Source organism: Cercospora kikuchii (genome assembly GCF_019650295.1).
Source record: "Cercospora kikuchii DNA, contig_00008, whole genome shotgun sequence".
NCBI classification, from domain to species: Eukaryota; Fungi; Ascomycota; class Dothideomycetes; order Mycosphaerellales; family Mycosphaerellaceae; genus Cercospora; species Cercospora kikuchii.
Window position 1 is genome coordinate 824,633 of NW_025408589.1, and position 11,927 is coordinate 836,559.

General features: G+C 53.4%; 6 protein-coding genes across 6 annotated transcripts; 2 read left to right on the forward strand and 4 right to left on the reverse strand.

Moving 5' to 3' along the window:
* Nucleotides 1-98: 98 nt before the first annotated feature.
* Nucleotides 99-1,427, reverse strand: CKM354_001151800 (uncharacterized protein; the record flags this gene model as incomplete). Its single annotated transcript, XM_044807011.1, has 1 exon — nucleotides 99-1,427. One exon carries the CDS (start codon nucleotides 1,425-1,427, stop codon nucleotides 99-101), a length of 1,329 nt encoding a protein of 442 aa, XP_044662946.1.
* A 687-nt stretch (nucleotides 1,428-2,114) lies between these two features.
* Nucleotides 2,115-2,546, forward strand: CKM354_001151900 (uncharacterized protein; the record flags this gene model as incomplete). The annotated part of the gene is made up of 1 exon (XM_044807012.1): nucleotides 2,115-2,546. The coding sequence occupies one exon, from the start codon at nucleotides 2,115-2,117 to the stop codon at nucleotides 2,544-2,546; it is 432 nt and encodes a 143-aa protein (XP_044662947.1).
* A 476-nt stretch (nucleotides 2,547-3,022) lies between these two features.
* Nucleotides 3,023-3,469, reverse strand: CKM354_001152000 (uncharacterized protein; the record flags this gene model as incomplete). The annotated part of the gene is made up of 2 exons (XM_044807013.1): nucleotides 3,023-3,354; nucleotides 3,406-3,469. 2 exons carry the CDS (start codon nucleotides 3,467-3,469, stop codon nucleotides 3,023-3,025), a joined length of 396 nt encoding a protein of 131 aa, XP_044662948.1.
* A 630-nt stretch (nucleotides 3,470-4,099) lies between these two features.
* CKM354_001152100 (uncharacterized protein) lies at nucleotides 4,100-4,540 on the reverse strand (the record flags this gene model as incomplete). Its single annotated transcript, XM_044807014.1, has 2 exons — nucleotides 4,100-4,425; nucleotides 4,474-4,540. The coding sequence occupies 2 exons, from the start codon at nucleotides 4,538-4,540 to the stop codon at nucleotides 4,100-4,102; spliced, it is 393 nt and encodes a 130-aa protein (XP_044662949.1).
* An 889-nt stretch (nucleotides 4,541-5,429) lies between these two features.
* CKM354_001152200 (uncharacterized protein) lies at nucleotides 5,430-5,960 on the forward strand (the record flags this gene model as incomplete). The annotated part of the gene is made up of 2 exons (XM_044807015.1): nucleotides 5,430-5,511; nucleotides 5,581-5,960. 2 exons carry the CDS (start codon nucleotides 5,430-5,432, stop codon nucleotides 5,958-5,960), a joined length of 462 nt encoding a protein of 153 aa, XP_044662950.1.
* Nucleotides 5,961-8,640: 2,680 nt separating this feature from the next.
* CKM354_001152300 (uncharacterized protein) lies at nucleotides 8,641-10,715 on the reverse strand (the record flags this gene model as incomplete). The annotated part of the gene is made up of 2 exons (XM_044807016.1): nucleotides 8,641-10,635; nucleotides 10,695-10,715. 2 exons carry the CDS (start codon nucleotides 10,713-10,715, stop codon nucleotides 8,641-8,643), a joined length of 2,016 nt encoding a protein of 671 aa, XP_044662951.1.
* Nucleotides 10,716-11,927: the final 1,212 nt, after the last annotated feature.

Sequence of the window (11,927 nt, forward strand, 5' to 3'; positions counted from 1 at the left end):
AAGCGGAATCAAGTATTGTAACGCCTTTGCGTCCTGTCCTCCGTCCGTCGCCGTGCTTCGCCGGGGCGTTCTCCTGTTGCTGGTATTGCAGCATCCTATCACCATTCCCATGAAAAGGCACGAGGCGCCGAGTCTGAAGTCGGTTCTGAGACACGTATTGGCCAGGGCAGCGTGCAGGTCGTCTCCATGCGCTTGAGCTGATAGTTCGCCGAAACCTCTCCCTCAGTGGCAACGAGCGAGCTATGCTCACAACCTGGCCCGGTCTTGTTGAAGAAGATAGCTCGACTGTCCTCATCGCAGACACTGCAGACGTAGTCCGCGTTGGTGCCGAAAAGCAGCATACCGGATCTCATGCTACAGAGCTGGCGGAAATTGATATGCCGCAGGAAGAGGCCTCCTGAAAGAAACATGATAGGGAACACGTCAGCGAGAGTGTCGTTGATGAAGATAATGTTCTTCAGTTCTAGCTCTCGCAAGCTTGGCTGGTGCCGAGCCAAGAAATGGGCAAAAGGCTCAAAATCAACATCGTGTGCAGCTTCGAGATCCAACGTCTGGAGGTGTGGTAAGGTCACCTCTCTGAATGTCTGGCTCAGCCGGTCTCCAGCCATATGCCAAAACGAAAGCTTGAGATGGCGAACATTGGTGGCGTGCTCTAGAAAATTTGCCAAGAGAGCATCGCAGCCAGGCCCATCATAGCCTGATCGACCCTCCAAAACCAGCTCGAGTTTTTGCAGTTGTCTCAAGCTTGGTAGAAGCGACTGCGGGTTTTTGGGAAGCTGCAGCGCTAGGTGATCGATCGATTTGCGTATTTCTCCGTCTGGCGTAGTGCCTGCACGTATCTCGCGCACGACGACGCCATCCGCCATCGCACGCAGGACAGCTGTGAAGGCGTGGGTCATGCCAGTAATATGGAAATTGTCGCGCGCGACGGTATTCCGGCTGTTTTGGTGCTTGTTTTCAACAAGACGCGACGACAATGCGGGCAACGGCGAGGCCTCCACCTCAATGCGAATCAAGTTCTTGAACCTCACCAGTGCCTGAGTAAGGTGTTTGACGTCGCTTCCGCTACTCGCGTACAGCTCCGCTTCAGTTGGGGGTTCCTCCTGTCCGCTCTGCCACCACTTTCGCAGCGGAGAAGACGCGTAGCGAGGGCGAATATGTACGACTTGGACGAAACCGGCCAAAGTCGAGCTGGAAAGTCCTTTGAGATAGGCAAGGTGTACTTTGTCGAGATGGATTTCGATCGTCTTGAAGGCCTTAATGAAGCTCGGCTGAACAGTATTCTTCAGGTCCCTCGAAGCGCCTCGAAGCGCCCCTATTTTGCGGGGATGAAGATGGCGACAAATCTCTCGTACGACATCTTCTGGAAGGCGGAGCATGCCGGAGATGCCCTTAGACTGTGTGCGAAGTTGGTCTCTGGAAGACATTGTCGGTCGTGGACTCGATGTGACGCGAAAGTTCCCCGGTTGTCTTGAAGAAGAGGCGCTTACTTCCAAAGGTTTCTGTGCTGCGACATCGAGGTGGTTCCGAAGTGGTCGAAGCGACAATGAAGGGGGCCAGGTGGAAGGTGCTGGTGAGTGGGCAAGCATGGAGCCTGTGAAGAATCTCGAAGATCCCGTGCGGACCCACTATTCACTCAAGTGAGCCCAACGGCGCCCCGCGTACTCGCGCATGCCATCACACTCGACATGTCACGGCAAGATTGCTCGCGGCGCTGCAGTGCGCAGCGTCGAGCTCAGCAGATTCTCTCCAGCTCACCGGAAAATAGTATGCGTGTAGCCCAGTACCAACATGGGCTTGAGCCTACACCCCGGGCCAGATATGGCGTGAAGACAGTTCGACCTTTCCAGTGGCATCATGGTCCATGAATCTTCCCCCGAAGCTCGCCACACGCTGCGTCCCATATGGCTTCATTGGATCCTGCGAGTAGTGAACAATGGATTGCAAAGATATAAAAGAAGTCCTCAGGTCCTGTTCAAACTCTCATCCACAACACACCAGAAAACCGCTCCGACAACACCCTCCACTCAACCTGCAACCACCCCAGCTCTTCAAACTCCCCACCAACACCAACAAGCACCACTCGAAGGTTCGAACAACTCAACCCCAGCAACATGCCTTCCAAATGGGAGGCTGTCGAAAAGTTCGCGACGAAGACCAAGCCGATCAAGGAAATCGGCAGCAACTTGGGCCCCATCGCTGCAGTAGGCGGCCCAGTCGTCAAAGGACTCTACACCCTCCACAAGTCAAGATCTGAGAAGAAGCTGGCGGAGAAAGCTGCTCAGGATGCTGCTCGGGCGTCCAATGAAGCAAAAACGCAGCGGCGACTCACCGAGGAGGCCATCCGCCTACTCGAAAAGAAGCAAGGTGGCTCTTCCCGCCGTCATGGTCACTCCTCAGGCAGCTCCTCCTCCTACTCTGGCAGTAGCGGTGGCCACAGCAGTAGGAGCGGCTACAGCAGCAACAGTGGCTACAGTAGCAACAGTGGTCACAGTAGCGGCAGTGGTCATAGTAGCAGCAGTGGCAGTAGCTGGCGCGCGCGCTAGGAGGATGTAAGGAGAAGCAGTAGCGAGCACGACTTCACAATGCCGAGAGGCGATTGTTAACGGCCGATCAATTGGGTAATGAACGTAGCATGACGGGCATGCACGGTCAGGTTAGTGTATCCTGAATAGCAGGCAATGCAATCAATGGAGGAAACGCACATTCACTGAGAGCTAGGCTCGGGTAGTTGCAATGAAATTCGTAACTACTTCACACTCTTCGTGCCCATCAAGTATGAAAAGTGATGCCTTCGTTTGCTCTTCGAGATCATTTTGAGGGTCTACGAAATGCCTTGAAGTCGTAGATGAAAGACCATGTTGATGCAATACCTCCACCGAGCTTGAAAACATTCTGCAATTTGTGCTCCCATGATGCCACATGTTCCCACGCGGAGCCGGCTTCCTGTCCTGCAGTCTAGCATTCGCAATGCCTGACCTCTCTACAATACATGAAACATGCCCGCTGCTTCATTCCCCCTTCACAGAAACTCCTTATTGAAAATCGCATAGGATGTCGCATTCGTGGCGCTTCGTTGTGAGATGTGTAGCTCATCGTGAAATCTCATGCTCAACATGTCGCCAGTCGCTTTGAGGAGACGGTCGAGTGCGGATGGCAGATCCCATACAGTATCTCCTTTGGCAAGAACGCCTTTGATCCTGGGCACGCCATAGATGAGTACTGCCGACCAGCCTGAACTTCCATGTGTGGCGAGTATCTGAAAGACTTCTCTTGGTTCGACTTGGCCGCTGCTCACGTGGCGAGCATTTGCAACCTCTCTGACGAGGTGCGGATAGAGCGCGACAGCGTTTGCTGCCGCTTCGTTAGTCTTACGAGTAGGTCATTTGTAGAAGTGCAACTTACCAAGAATCTGCTCTCGCGCGAATGTCTGACCCGTGATGGGCGCCAAGTCGGTGTCGTAATTCATGATGTTGATGCCGCAGCAAGTGTTCCGATGTTGTGCGAGGGGTGTTGTTTTTGTCCCAGCAAGAGGTTGAAGTGCAGTGGTCGATGCTTCAGAGGTAGTCTCGGTTGACGATACCGTAGCCCTGGCGTCGCTGAGAGCGTCTTGAAATACCCAGCTCCGGTCGTGTCGATGCTAGTGCCTGAGCGGTAGTCCAGAGCAGCTTCTCGAGTGCTCGGGTCGCGCTTCCCCACGTCGTTGAGCTTGCAGCTTGGACAAGCGTGCTGTGGACTCGAGGAACACCATAAACCAGAAGAGCATTCCAGTCGTGGCCGTGGAGGATAAGCAGTACTTGGAATACGTCTTTGGGATGAGATTCGCCGACAAGGTCCGGGAACAGCGCCGCGGCGTTTGCTGCTGATCGTTAGGACCACTTGCCGCACAAGAGCGAGGACCTACTTGCCAATAATGTGCTCACGGTAGTTTGGAGTGACTTGGAGTTGAGTACTCATCGTTGATTTTTGGGAAAGAGGTCGTTGTATTCGAATTAAGCAAGGATGGAGGGAGTTGCAAACAACAAAGCAAGGATCAGATGACCCGTTTGTCGTTCCTCACTCCTCACTATGAACTTCACATCTCCCGTGAAGTGAGCACTCAGAAGAAGTCTCGATTGATCGTGCCGTCTTGAAGTTTCCTCTGCCTCTGGCCAGTGATGCCGAGCTCACTTGGATATCTCATGCCCAGAGCTTCGGAGATAGTCCATGAAAGTCGCTCGAGTGCCTTCTCCGCATTGTATTTGGGCTTCCCTTCCACAAGCGTGTGGCGCACTCTTGGTACGCCATACCCCAGCAACGCGAACCAGCCTCCTTGTGACCAGATCACCAGGATCTGAGAGACTTCCTTGGGATCCACGTAGCCGTGGGTACCAGTCTGACGAGCGTGCTCACTGACAAGATCGGGAAAAAGGGCGACGGCGTTGGCTGATATGTCGTCAGTTCTTATTCAAAGACCACGAGAACGAGACGTACCAAAGATTTGCTCCCGAATGTAATTAGTGCGTGTGACCACGGGCAGAGCACGGTTCGAGTAGTCCATGTTGCGTACGAATTGATGTTCTTGGGTTGTTAGTTTGATGTGGTTGATGAGATTTCCTTGTGAATCGCAACTGCTGAGATTGGGCGCGATTTGAGGCTCTCTGCAGTCATGCGCAGGTACTCTGAAGGGCGTTGTAGTGCGACGTCGGGGTTACTTGAGCGCGATGAGGCTTTCAGCAGTTGCCTTCGGTTTCTCTGAAAGACCCAAAGGGACCACTTGAGCGCGGTGAGGCTCTCCGCGGCGCGCTCAGGCCCTTTGAGAGACTACACAGAGCAACCCGAGCGCGACCATGAACAGCTCTCTTGTGCCTTGAACGGTAGTCGTGACTCAGACAGATTTCCACGGTGCAGTTGTGCTTAGGGCCGTGCTAGTGAGCGCAGACCTCTTCGCTCCATCGGAGAAAGAGGCTTCTTGTGAACTGAGTGTCTTCAGGTGAAGTGAAGCTTCACTCTTCACTTCAGATCGATAATCGATGCGGAAGCTCTTGCTTCACATGCACAGTACAGCTCGCACTTGATCGGTGAGTTGTCCCTGCAGACGCAAACGCCACACCCCTGCAACCTCTTCAAAAGAACAAACGGCTTGAGTTTCCTGCATTTCACATACCTCTTTGGGAAGCAGAATCGGCCGTCGAGGGCCTCCCTCACTCACAATGGCAAGCATTGTCCCATTGAGAGCTCACTTCTGCCTCAAAGAATGGGGCTCTCCGCAAACTTGCCGGGCCACTGTCAAAACCTTTTCTCTCCGTTCTCTTCCTCTTCCTCTTCTCTCCTCCAGTCACTGAGCAACACTTCCGACCTGGCAACACTCTATACACATTCCGGCAACCAGTGTATACAGCTTTTCACTGCTCCACTTACCGACTCGCTTTTCATTCACATATTTCACAATGTCAGCCATTCCTGTTACCACTGGCACTGCTACCACTCTACCGGAAGCCAACTTGCAGGGACTGCGAGAGCAAATTTTCGGTAAGCATGCATGCATGTGATTGTGCTGGTGCGTCTGCAGCCAGGCTCATCGCTGACCTCACTCCCCAGCGAACGTCATGACTCTGTATCCGCAGCTGGTCAGAAGCTCTTATCAGTACAACTGCACCGGTGTCGCAAATGCGCGAGAAATCTTCGAGATCATCGTCACTGCCTCCGCGTACGATAATCCGACCTACACCTACACAGCAGTCTTGATAAGCGGCAATGCACTCGGCCGAACCATGGCAGCCAAAGGACCTGCATCTCCTTCCGTGACCAGCGCTCTCGAGGGTCTCCTGCGTACCACATGCGAGGCTCTCGGCTGGTTCACCGAGACCTTACTTGGCGAGATGCAGCACCCAGAGGCCAGTGACAGTGGCATCGTCAACTTCCAGATGATCGAACAGGGCTTTCACTTCGCCCACGTCCAGCGTCACATGAAGCCTTGAAGCTGAAAAGAGCAAGCATGTATGGCATTCTCCAGATTCCGCTTATTGGCTGTTCGCTGACTTATTGCACAGAGACAATGTTCAGCAGATCGAGCTTGACAACGCACGTGAGAGGTGCAGCAAAGTTGCGAGTAAAAGAACCCCCACGAATGGTATGTATCTCGCGTCACTTCCCTCGCGTTCGTTTTGCGGCGGCGGCGGCAGTGGGTAGGCAGATTGGCATGCGGGATAGAGGTGACATTTTGCAGAGAGTGACTCGAGCAGTAGCTCCTTCTCTCAGTCTGGTGGTGCGCATGGCACTGCAGAACACGATACTGCAGGTAGACTGCCTAAACAAACGTCGGAGTCGCCGCACTCTTCACTCGTTGTGGCTCTTCTCATCTTCGCTTACTCCCGTGCTGCCCGGTGACTTATCTCTGCTGAATAGAGGAATCCTTTGTCCCGCGCCTTAAAGCGAGTTGCCTGCTTGCGAGTGTGACAGAGGGACAGATGATGGATGGCAAAGCAGACGGAGTGATGTGATGTGTCGCGATGGAGGCGCCATCGTCGGGGCCGTGAGAGCTCGAGCTTGGCACAACGTCATCTTCGCTCCCACCACCTCCTTTCCTTCCCTTCTCCATCGGAGCACCATCCTCATTTTCATCAGCTGAGCTGTACGCAATGGCGGCGAGTGCTGCAAGTGTATCAGAGATAGGCACTCAGACGCTTGCCTCCGCAATAATCATCTGAAAGTTCTCCGCGCGTCTGGCGCATGCTTCGTGTCCGTATTCACGCTGGCTTGACAGCAAGAGCAGGCAAACATGCTAATATTGTATTCAATGTTGCCGATCATCTTCAACTCTCTACTAAAAAGCAGAAGTCACGGCTGTCCTATTTCCCAGAAAGTATGACCAAAATTCTGCAACTACCTTAGTCACAACACAAAGCAGTCATCATGCCCGGAGCGCAGGCATGCCATAATTTAGCCCGTGACCTACGTGGGAAGCGAGGACATCCAAAGCAAGGAAAGCAACGACAGGCACTCAACCCTCGAGGATTCGAGATCGGCTTGGAAGAGCGCGATTACAGATATTGCGAGTACGGAGGCCGCAATCAGCGCAGAGTCAACCATCTCCGTCCGCGAAGAGTATAGTCTGAAAAAGTGGGAAGGAGAAAATATCGCGGTCGCCAGAATATCGAAAAGGAATACGAATTGCGCCACTTCTGTGCTTCCTCTATTGCAACTGAGGCTCTTCAGCCCCCGGACTCTGGCACAATATAGGTTGTCCTGCCACCTAGAATTGTGCCTCAGTCAGCGATCACAAAAGTTCTGCTCGAGTGTATTACAGTATGCAGCAAGACTTACCTGGGGAGCACAGCATCTTGCTCTCAACCCCTTTCCCGCACAGTTATCTTCAAACGCGCTCACAGTTTCAAGAGTGATCTCCACTGTAATCGCAATAGCCTTCTGTCAGCTTGGCATGACTACATCGCATGGACATGAACACGAATCGGAGAAGCATGACAAGGGGGCGTAAATAGATGAAACAATATAATTGAGATACGTACACGGACCGCAAGAAAGATCCTCAATCCTCGCCTCATTCGTCGCGCAACAATGCGCTTCTGCGTAGAGTTCCATCGGACAGAGTCTCTGCTCTTGCCGGCGCGAGAGGGCAGCCGGGCACAGAGCAATCGAACTGACTAGGTAGATAGAAATCTGCATCGTGGCGAGTTTCGATATCTGTTCGTAACGCAGTTGAACGAAAGAGAAAAGCTCAAATGGCAGTAGCAATGCAAGCAGCAATAAGATTCGATTTCCGCAAAAGAGTTGGAAATGGAGGAAGGAGGCAGACGCGTGAGAAGAGAGCAGTCCTTTTGTCATTTCGGAAGGAGTTGTCCAGATTATTCCAAAATTGGTCCTACAACGTCTGGAAACGTTCGTCAAAGCACGTACCAGCATAGATCGATGCATTTGCTCTACACGCCTGCTTTTTCGAATGAAGCCGAGCGGAGTCACGACAGCACTTGCCAGTTGTTGTTCGCACTGTCCTGAATGAACATCACCCTGTGGTTCAGTCCGCAACTCCTGCCCTTTCCTGTACTGCATAACCGCAGCTACACATCCAGGATCACCACCGCACTTCATTAACTCCGATCCAAAAACTATTTGTATGGCAACGAAACATGCCCTCCTCATCTCTGCATGCCATCCAAGAACCCAGAGAAGCGTATGCAATTGATCACAAACATACAGGAGGGGTACAGTTCTTGCCAGTGACGTTGTGCTGCATGCTGCGACTGAAAAGTTTGGTTGAGAGGACGATCACTTACACTTTCCGGCCACAAGAGCCATGGCCAAGTTTAAGAGTCCATGCATGCAGAAGCACAGTGGATTTGGATTCTGGTGGAGAATTCATTGCTTTGTAGAGATCGTGCAGGGTGTACAAGCTTCGCTCAAGCTTTCGCAGAGTACCCGAGGCGTCGTGGGGAAAGTAGCAGATAACATTGTTGAAAGGGGAAAACAGAGTGAAGAACACAGCATTCATTATTGTAACTTTTGATAACTTTTGTAGCTTTGTGCAATGACCACCACTCCTGCCCATCTCCTATCCCTATTACCACTTCTTAGACATTACATCCTCCCCTGTCTGACAGATCGGCCAAGCACCAAGCTGGAACCCTCCTCAAACACTTTGATCTATGCAACGTCCACGTTCACTGCCTGGTTGTCGTTTCCAGCCGCCGCCGCTCCGTCGCCGCCAACCTGGGCGGTAGGCACTTGGGTTCCCGAGTTGTTGGACTGAGAGTCTGAGTCGGCGGAATCGTCCTCGGAATCATCGTCAGAGTGGTGAGAGTGGTGGGAATCGTCATCGTCCTCGTGCGAGTCATCGTCGTCTCCAAGGATGTCCAAAAGACCACGACCATTGATTGCCTGGTTGTCGTTGCCAGCCGCTGCTGCGCCTCCACCGCTGACCTGGGCGGTAGGAACTTGTACACCAGCGTTGTTGCTCTCTGAGTGGCTGTCTTGAACCCAGCTGTCATCGTCAGAAACGAGTCCGCGAGCGTTGATTCCCTGGTTGTTAAGCGCCTGGTTGTCGTTACCAGCAGCTGATGCGCCACCACCAGTGACGGAGGAAGTAGGCACCTGGACACCAGCGTTGTTGCTCTCGGAGTGGCTATCAGTCACCTCGGAGTGCTCGTCAGAGATAAGTCCGCGGGTGTGAATGCTGCCCACTCCGTTGCCAACAGCAGATGCCTGAAGGTTGCCATTCAAGTTGTGGGCTGTCTGCGAGTGGTCTTGGCCGAGGATATTAAGAGCCTCGCGGGTGTTGATCTTGCCAACGCCGTTACCGGTAGCGGATGCCTCGAGGTTGCCGTTCAAGTTGTGAGCAGTCTGGCTATGGTCTTGGCCAAGGACGTTGAGTGCTTCGCGGGCGTTGATCTTGCCGACTCCATTGCCTACAGCTGAGGCATCGAGGTTTCCGTTCAGGTTGTGAGCGGTCTGGCTGTGGTCCTGTCCAAGGATGTTTGCACGGGCGTTAATCTTGCCAACTCCGTTTCCAGTGGCCGAGGCGTCAAGATTTCCGTTCAGGTTGTGAGCTGTCTGGCTGTGGTCTTGGCCGAGAATGTTGGCGCGAGCGTGGACTTTGCCTACACCGTTGCCAGTCGCTGATGCATCGAGGTTTCCGTTGAGGTTGTGGGCTTTCTGAGAGTCATCTTGACCGAGGATGTTTGCACGAGCGTGAATCTTGCCGACACCGTTACCAGTCGCCGAGGCAGCCAGGTTTCCGTTGAGGTTGTGGGCCTTCTGGGAATCATCTTGTCCAAGAATGTTTGCACGAGCGTGAATCTTGCCGACACCGTTGCCGGTTGCGGATGCGTCGAGGTTTCCGTTCAAGTTGTGTGCCTTTTGCGAATCGTCTTGACCAAGGATGTTCGCGCGAGCGTGGATCTTGCCAACGCCGTTGCCAGTCGCCGAAGCATCCAGGTTTCCGTTTAGGTTGTGAGCCTTTTGAGAATCATCTTGGCCGAGAATGTTCGCACGAGTGTTGATTGTCCCAACTCCATTGCCAGCAGAAGTGGCCTCAGGGCCACCAATGAGGACATGATCATTGTGATGGTGGTGGTCCTCGGTCGTGTCAATTGCTCCTACACCATTTCCGACAGTTGTGCCTTTTGGACCGCCAATGAGGACGTGGTCGCCATCAAAATCATCGTCGTCTTCCAAAAGCTCAACGCCACGCTTTGAGGCTCCTGCGTCCTTGTTCAGAATGTCTAGGAAATCGTTGTCTTGCTGGTTGTTTCCGCCGCCACCACCTCCCCATCGCTTGCCGACGAAAGTCTCTCGGTGGTGGTGCGAATCATCATCGTCGTCGTCCTCGTCGTTGAGGTTGAGTGGCGCGTGGCCAGGAGAAGCGGCCTCCTCGAGGTCCACAGCCAACGCGGAATCGTCATCATCATCGTGTCTCGCAATGAGGTTTTCGCTGAATATGCTGCGGCTGCGAAGGTCGGTAAGGCCACCGCGTGTCGGAAGGGCTCTTGAAGCTGCTTGCATGGCACCAAGGCCGACTGCGAGCACGATAAAACGCATTTTGATGGAAGTGGATTGTTTGGAGAGTTGTGAGAGTGTTGAGCGAGAGTAGATGACTGAGGGGAGATCGAATGAGATCGAGTGAAGCTGTGTTGTGTAAAGCTGAGTTGTTGGAGCTGTGATGATTAGTGCTAAGTGGGCAGAGAGAGTAGCATATATACCTTTCTCGCCAGGCTGGTCATACGGGGAAGTCGACACTGCACAACAGAGTCTCAACCTTGCCAGCGTTGTTCTCTGCCCCTGGTAGCCACGGTGATCGCAGTTACAGCTGCGCATGCTGGGCTTGCACTGTGACGAGTGAAGTCACTGCTGCAGGAAGCGTTGTGATGTCTCAGAGCGATGGGGCATTTCCAGCACCCCGCAAAGACCACAACAGTTTCTGTGGCCTGCGCAGACAGCGATCGCAGCAGTTCGTTTCTCATCTTCCAGTGATCTTGCCATCAGTATTGAAGACGTGCTCTCTGATGTCTGGGACGACGTGCATATGCATCCAATTAAGTTTATCCCCGTACCTGAGCCAGCGGCGGGCCATCCTCCCGCACAACTGCTACCGGACAATTCTATTCAGCCACAGCCGCAAGGGCCGCGGTGAAGCCAACAGCGCTCACTGGCCCGACAACGCGATATGAAGCTGTTTTTTGCTCCTCCGATCCACAGGCGTCCGAGATTGCTTCATGTTCGGGGCAGTTGTTCGAGCTGGAGACAGGACACGGTTCGCGGCGATGGAATGCAATTGTTTAATCAGTGGTCGTATGCAGAAGAGATGGTGAGACAGGTGGTATACAGCTTGGGTGAAGGTGTGACTGCAGCGCAGCATTGGTTCTGAGACACGACTGCCTTCCAGCAAACGTTCGTGGTTGCCGGTCGTCGCGGGCAGGAGGAAGGAAGCTACACTGCTCGCATCGTGTCTGTCATCGACCAAGGCTTGGAGCGAACGCTCCAGCGTTACCAGAATACGAGAGTAGTTCCCCGCCTGCTGCAGGTGTCAAGTTCAGTGCCTGACGCCAGACGTCGCTGGAGAGTTTGGCGCCCGTCCCGGCATCGGCATGCCGAGTCGGAACGGTCTGACCCGCACTGGCTCCTCCTACAAACGGTGCGGCAACAGTCGCACAGACTCAATAGAGCAAGTGCAAGAATGGCGGGGAGCGGCAATGTAACGTTCTGAACAATCACGTGTCACCTGTCACGACGAGAGGAGCAACGACACATCCCTGGGGAGGTGTTCTGACTGTGCCTGCCATCGATCATCAGCTGTCCCCAGCATTCAACTGTTATCGGACGCATAGCAACGTGCATTGAATCATTGTTTGGCAGAACTACGTCGATGCATACAGACAGACACTATTACAAGCTCAGACGTCCTTCCTCGCTCAATACACCTCTTGAAAGCCACA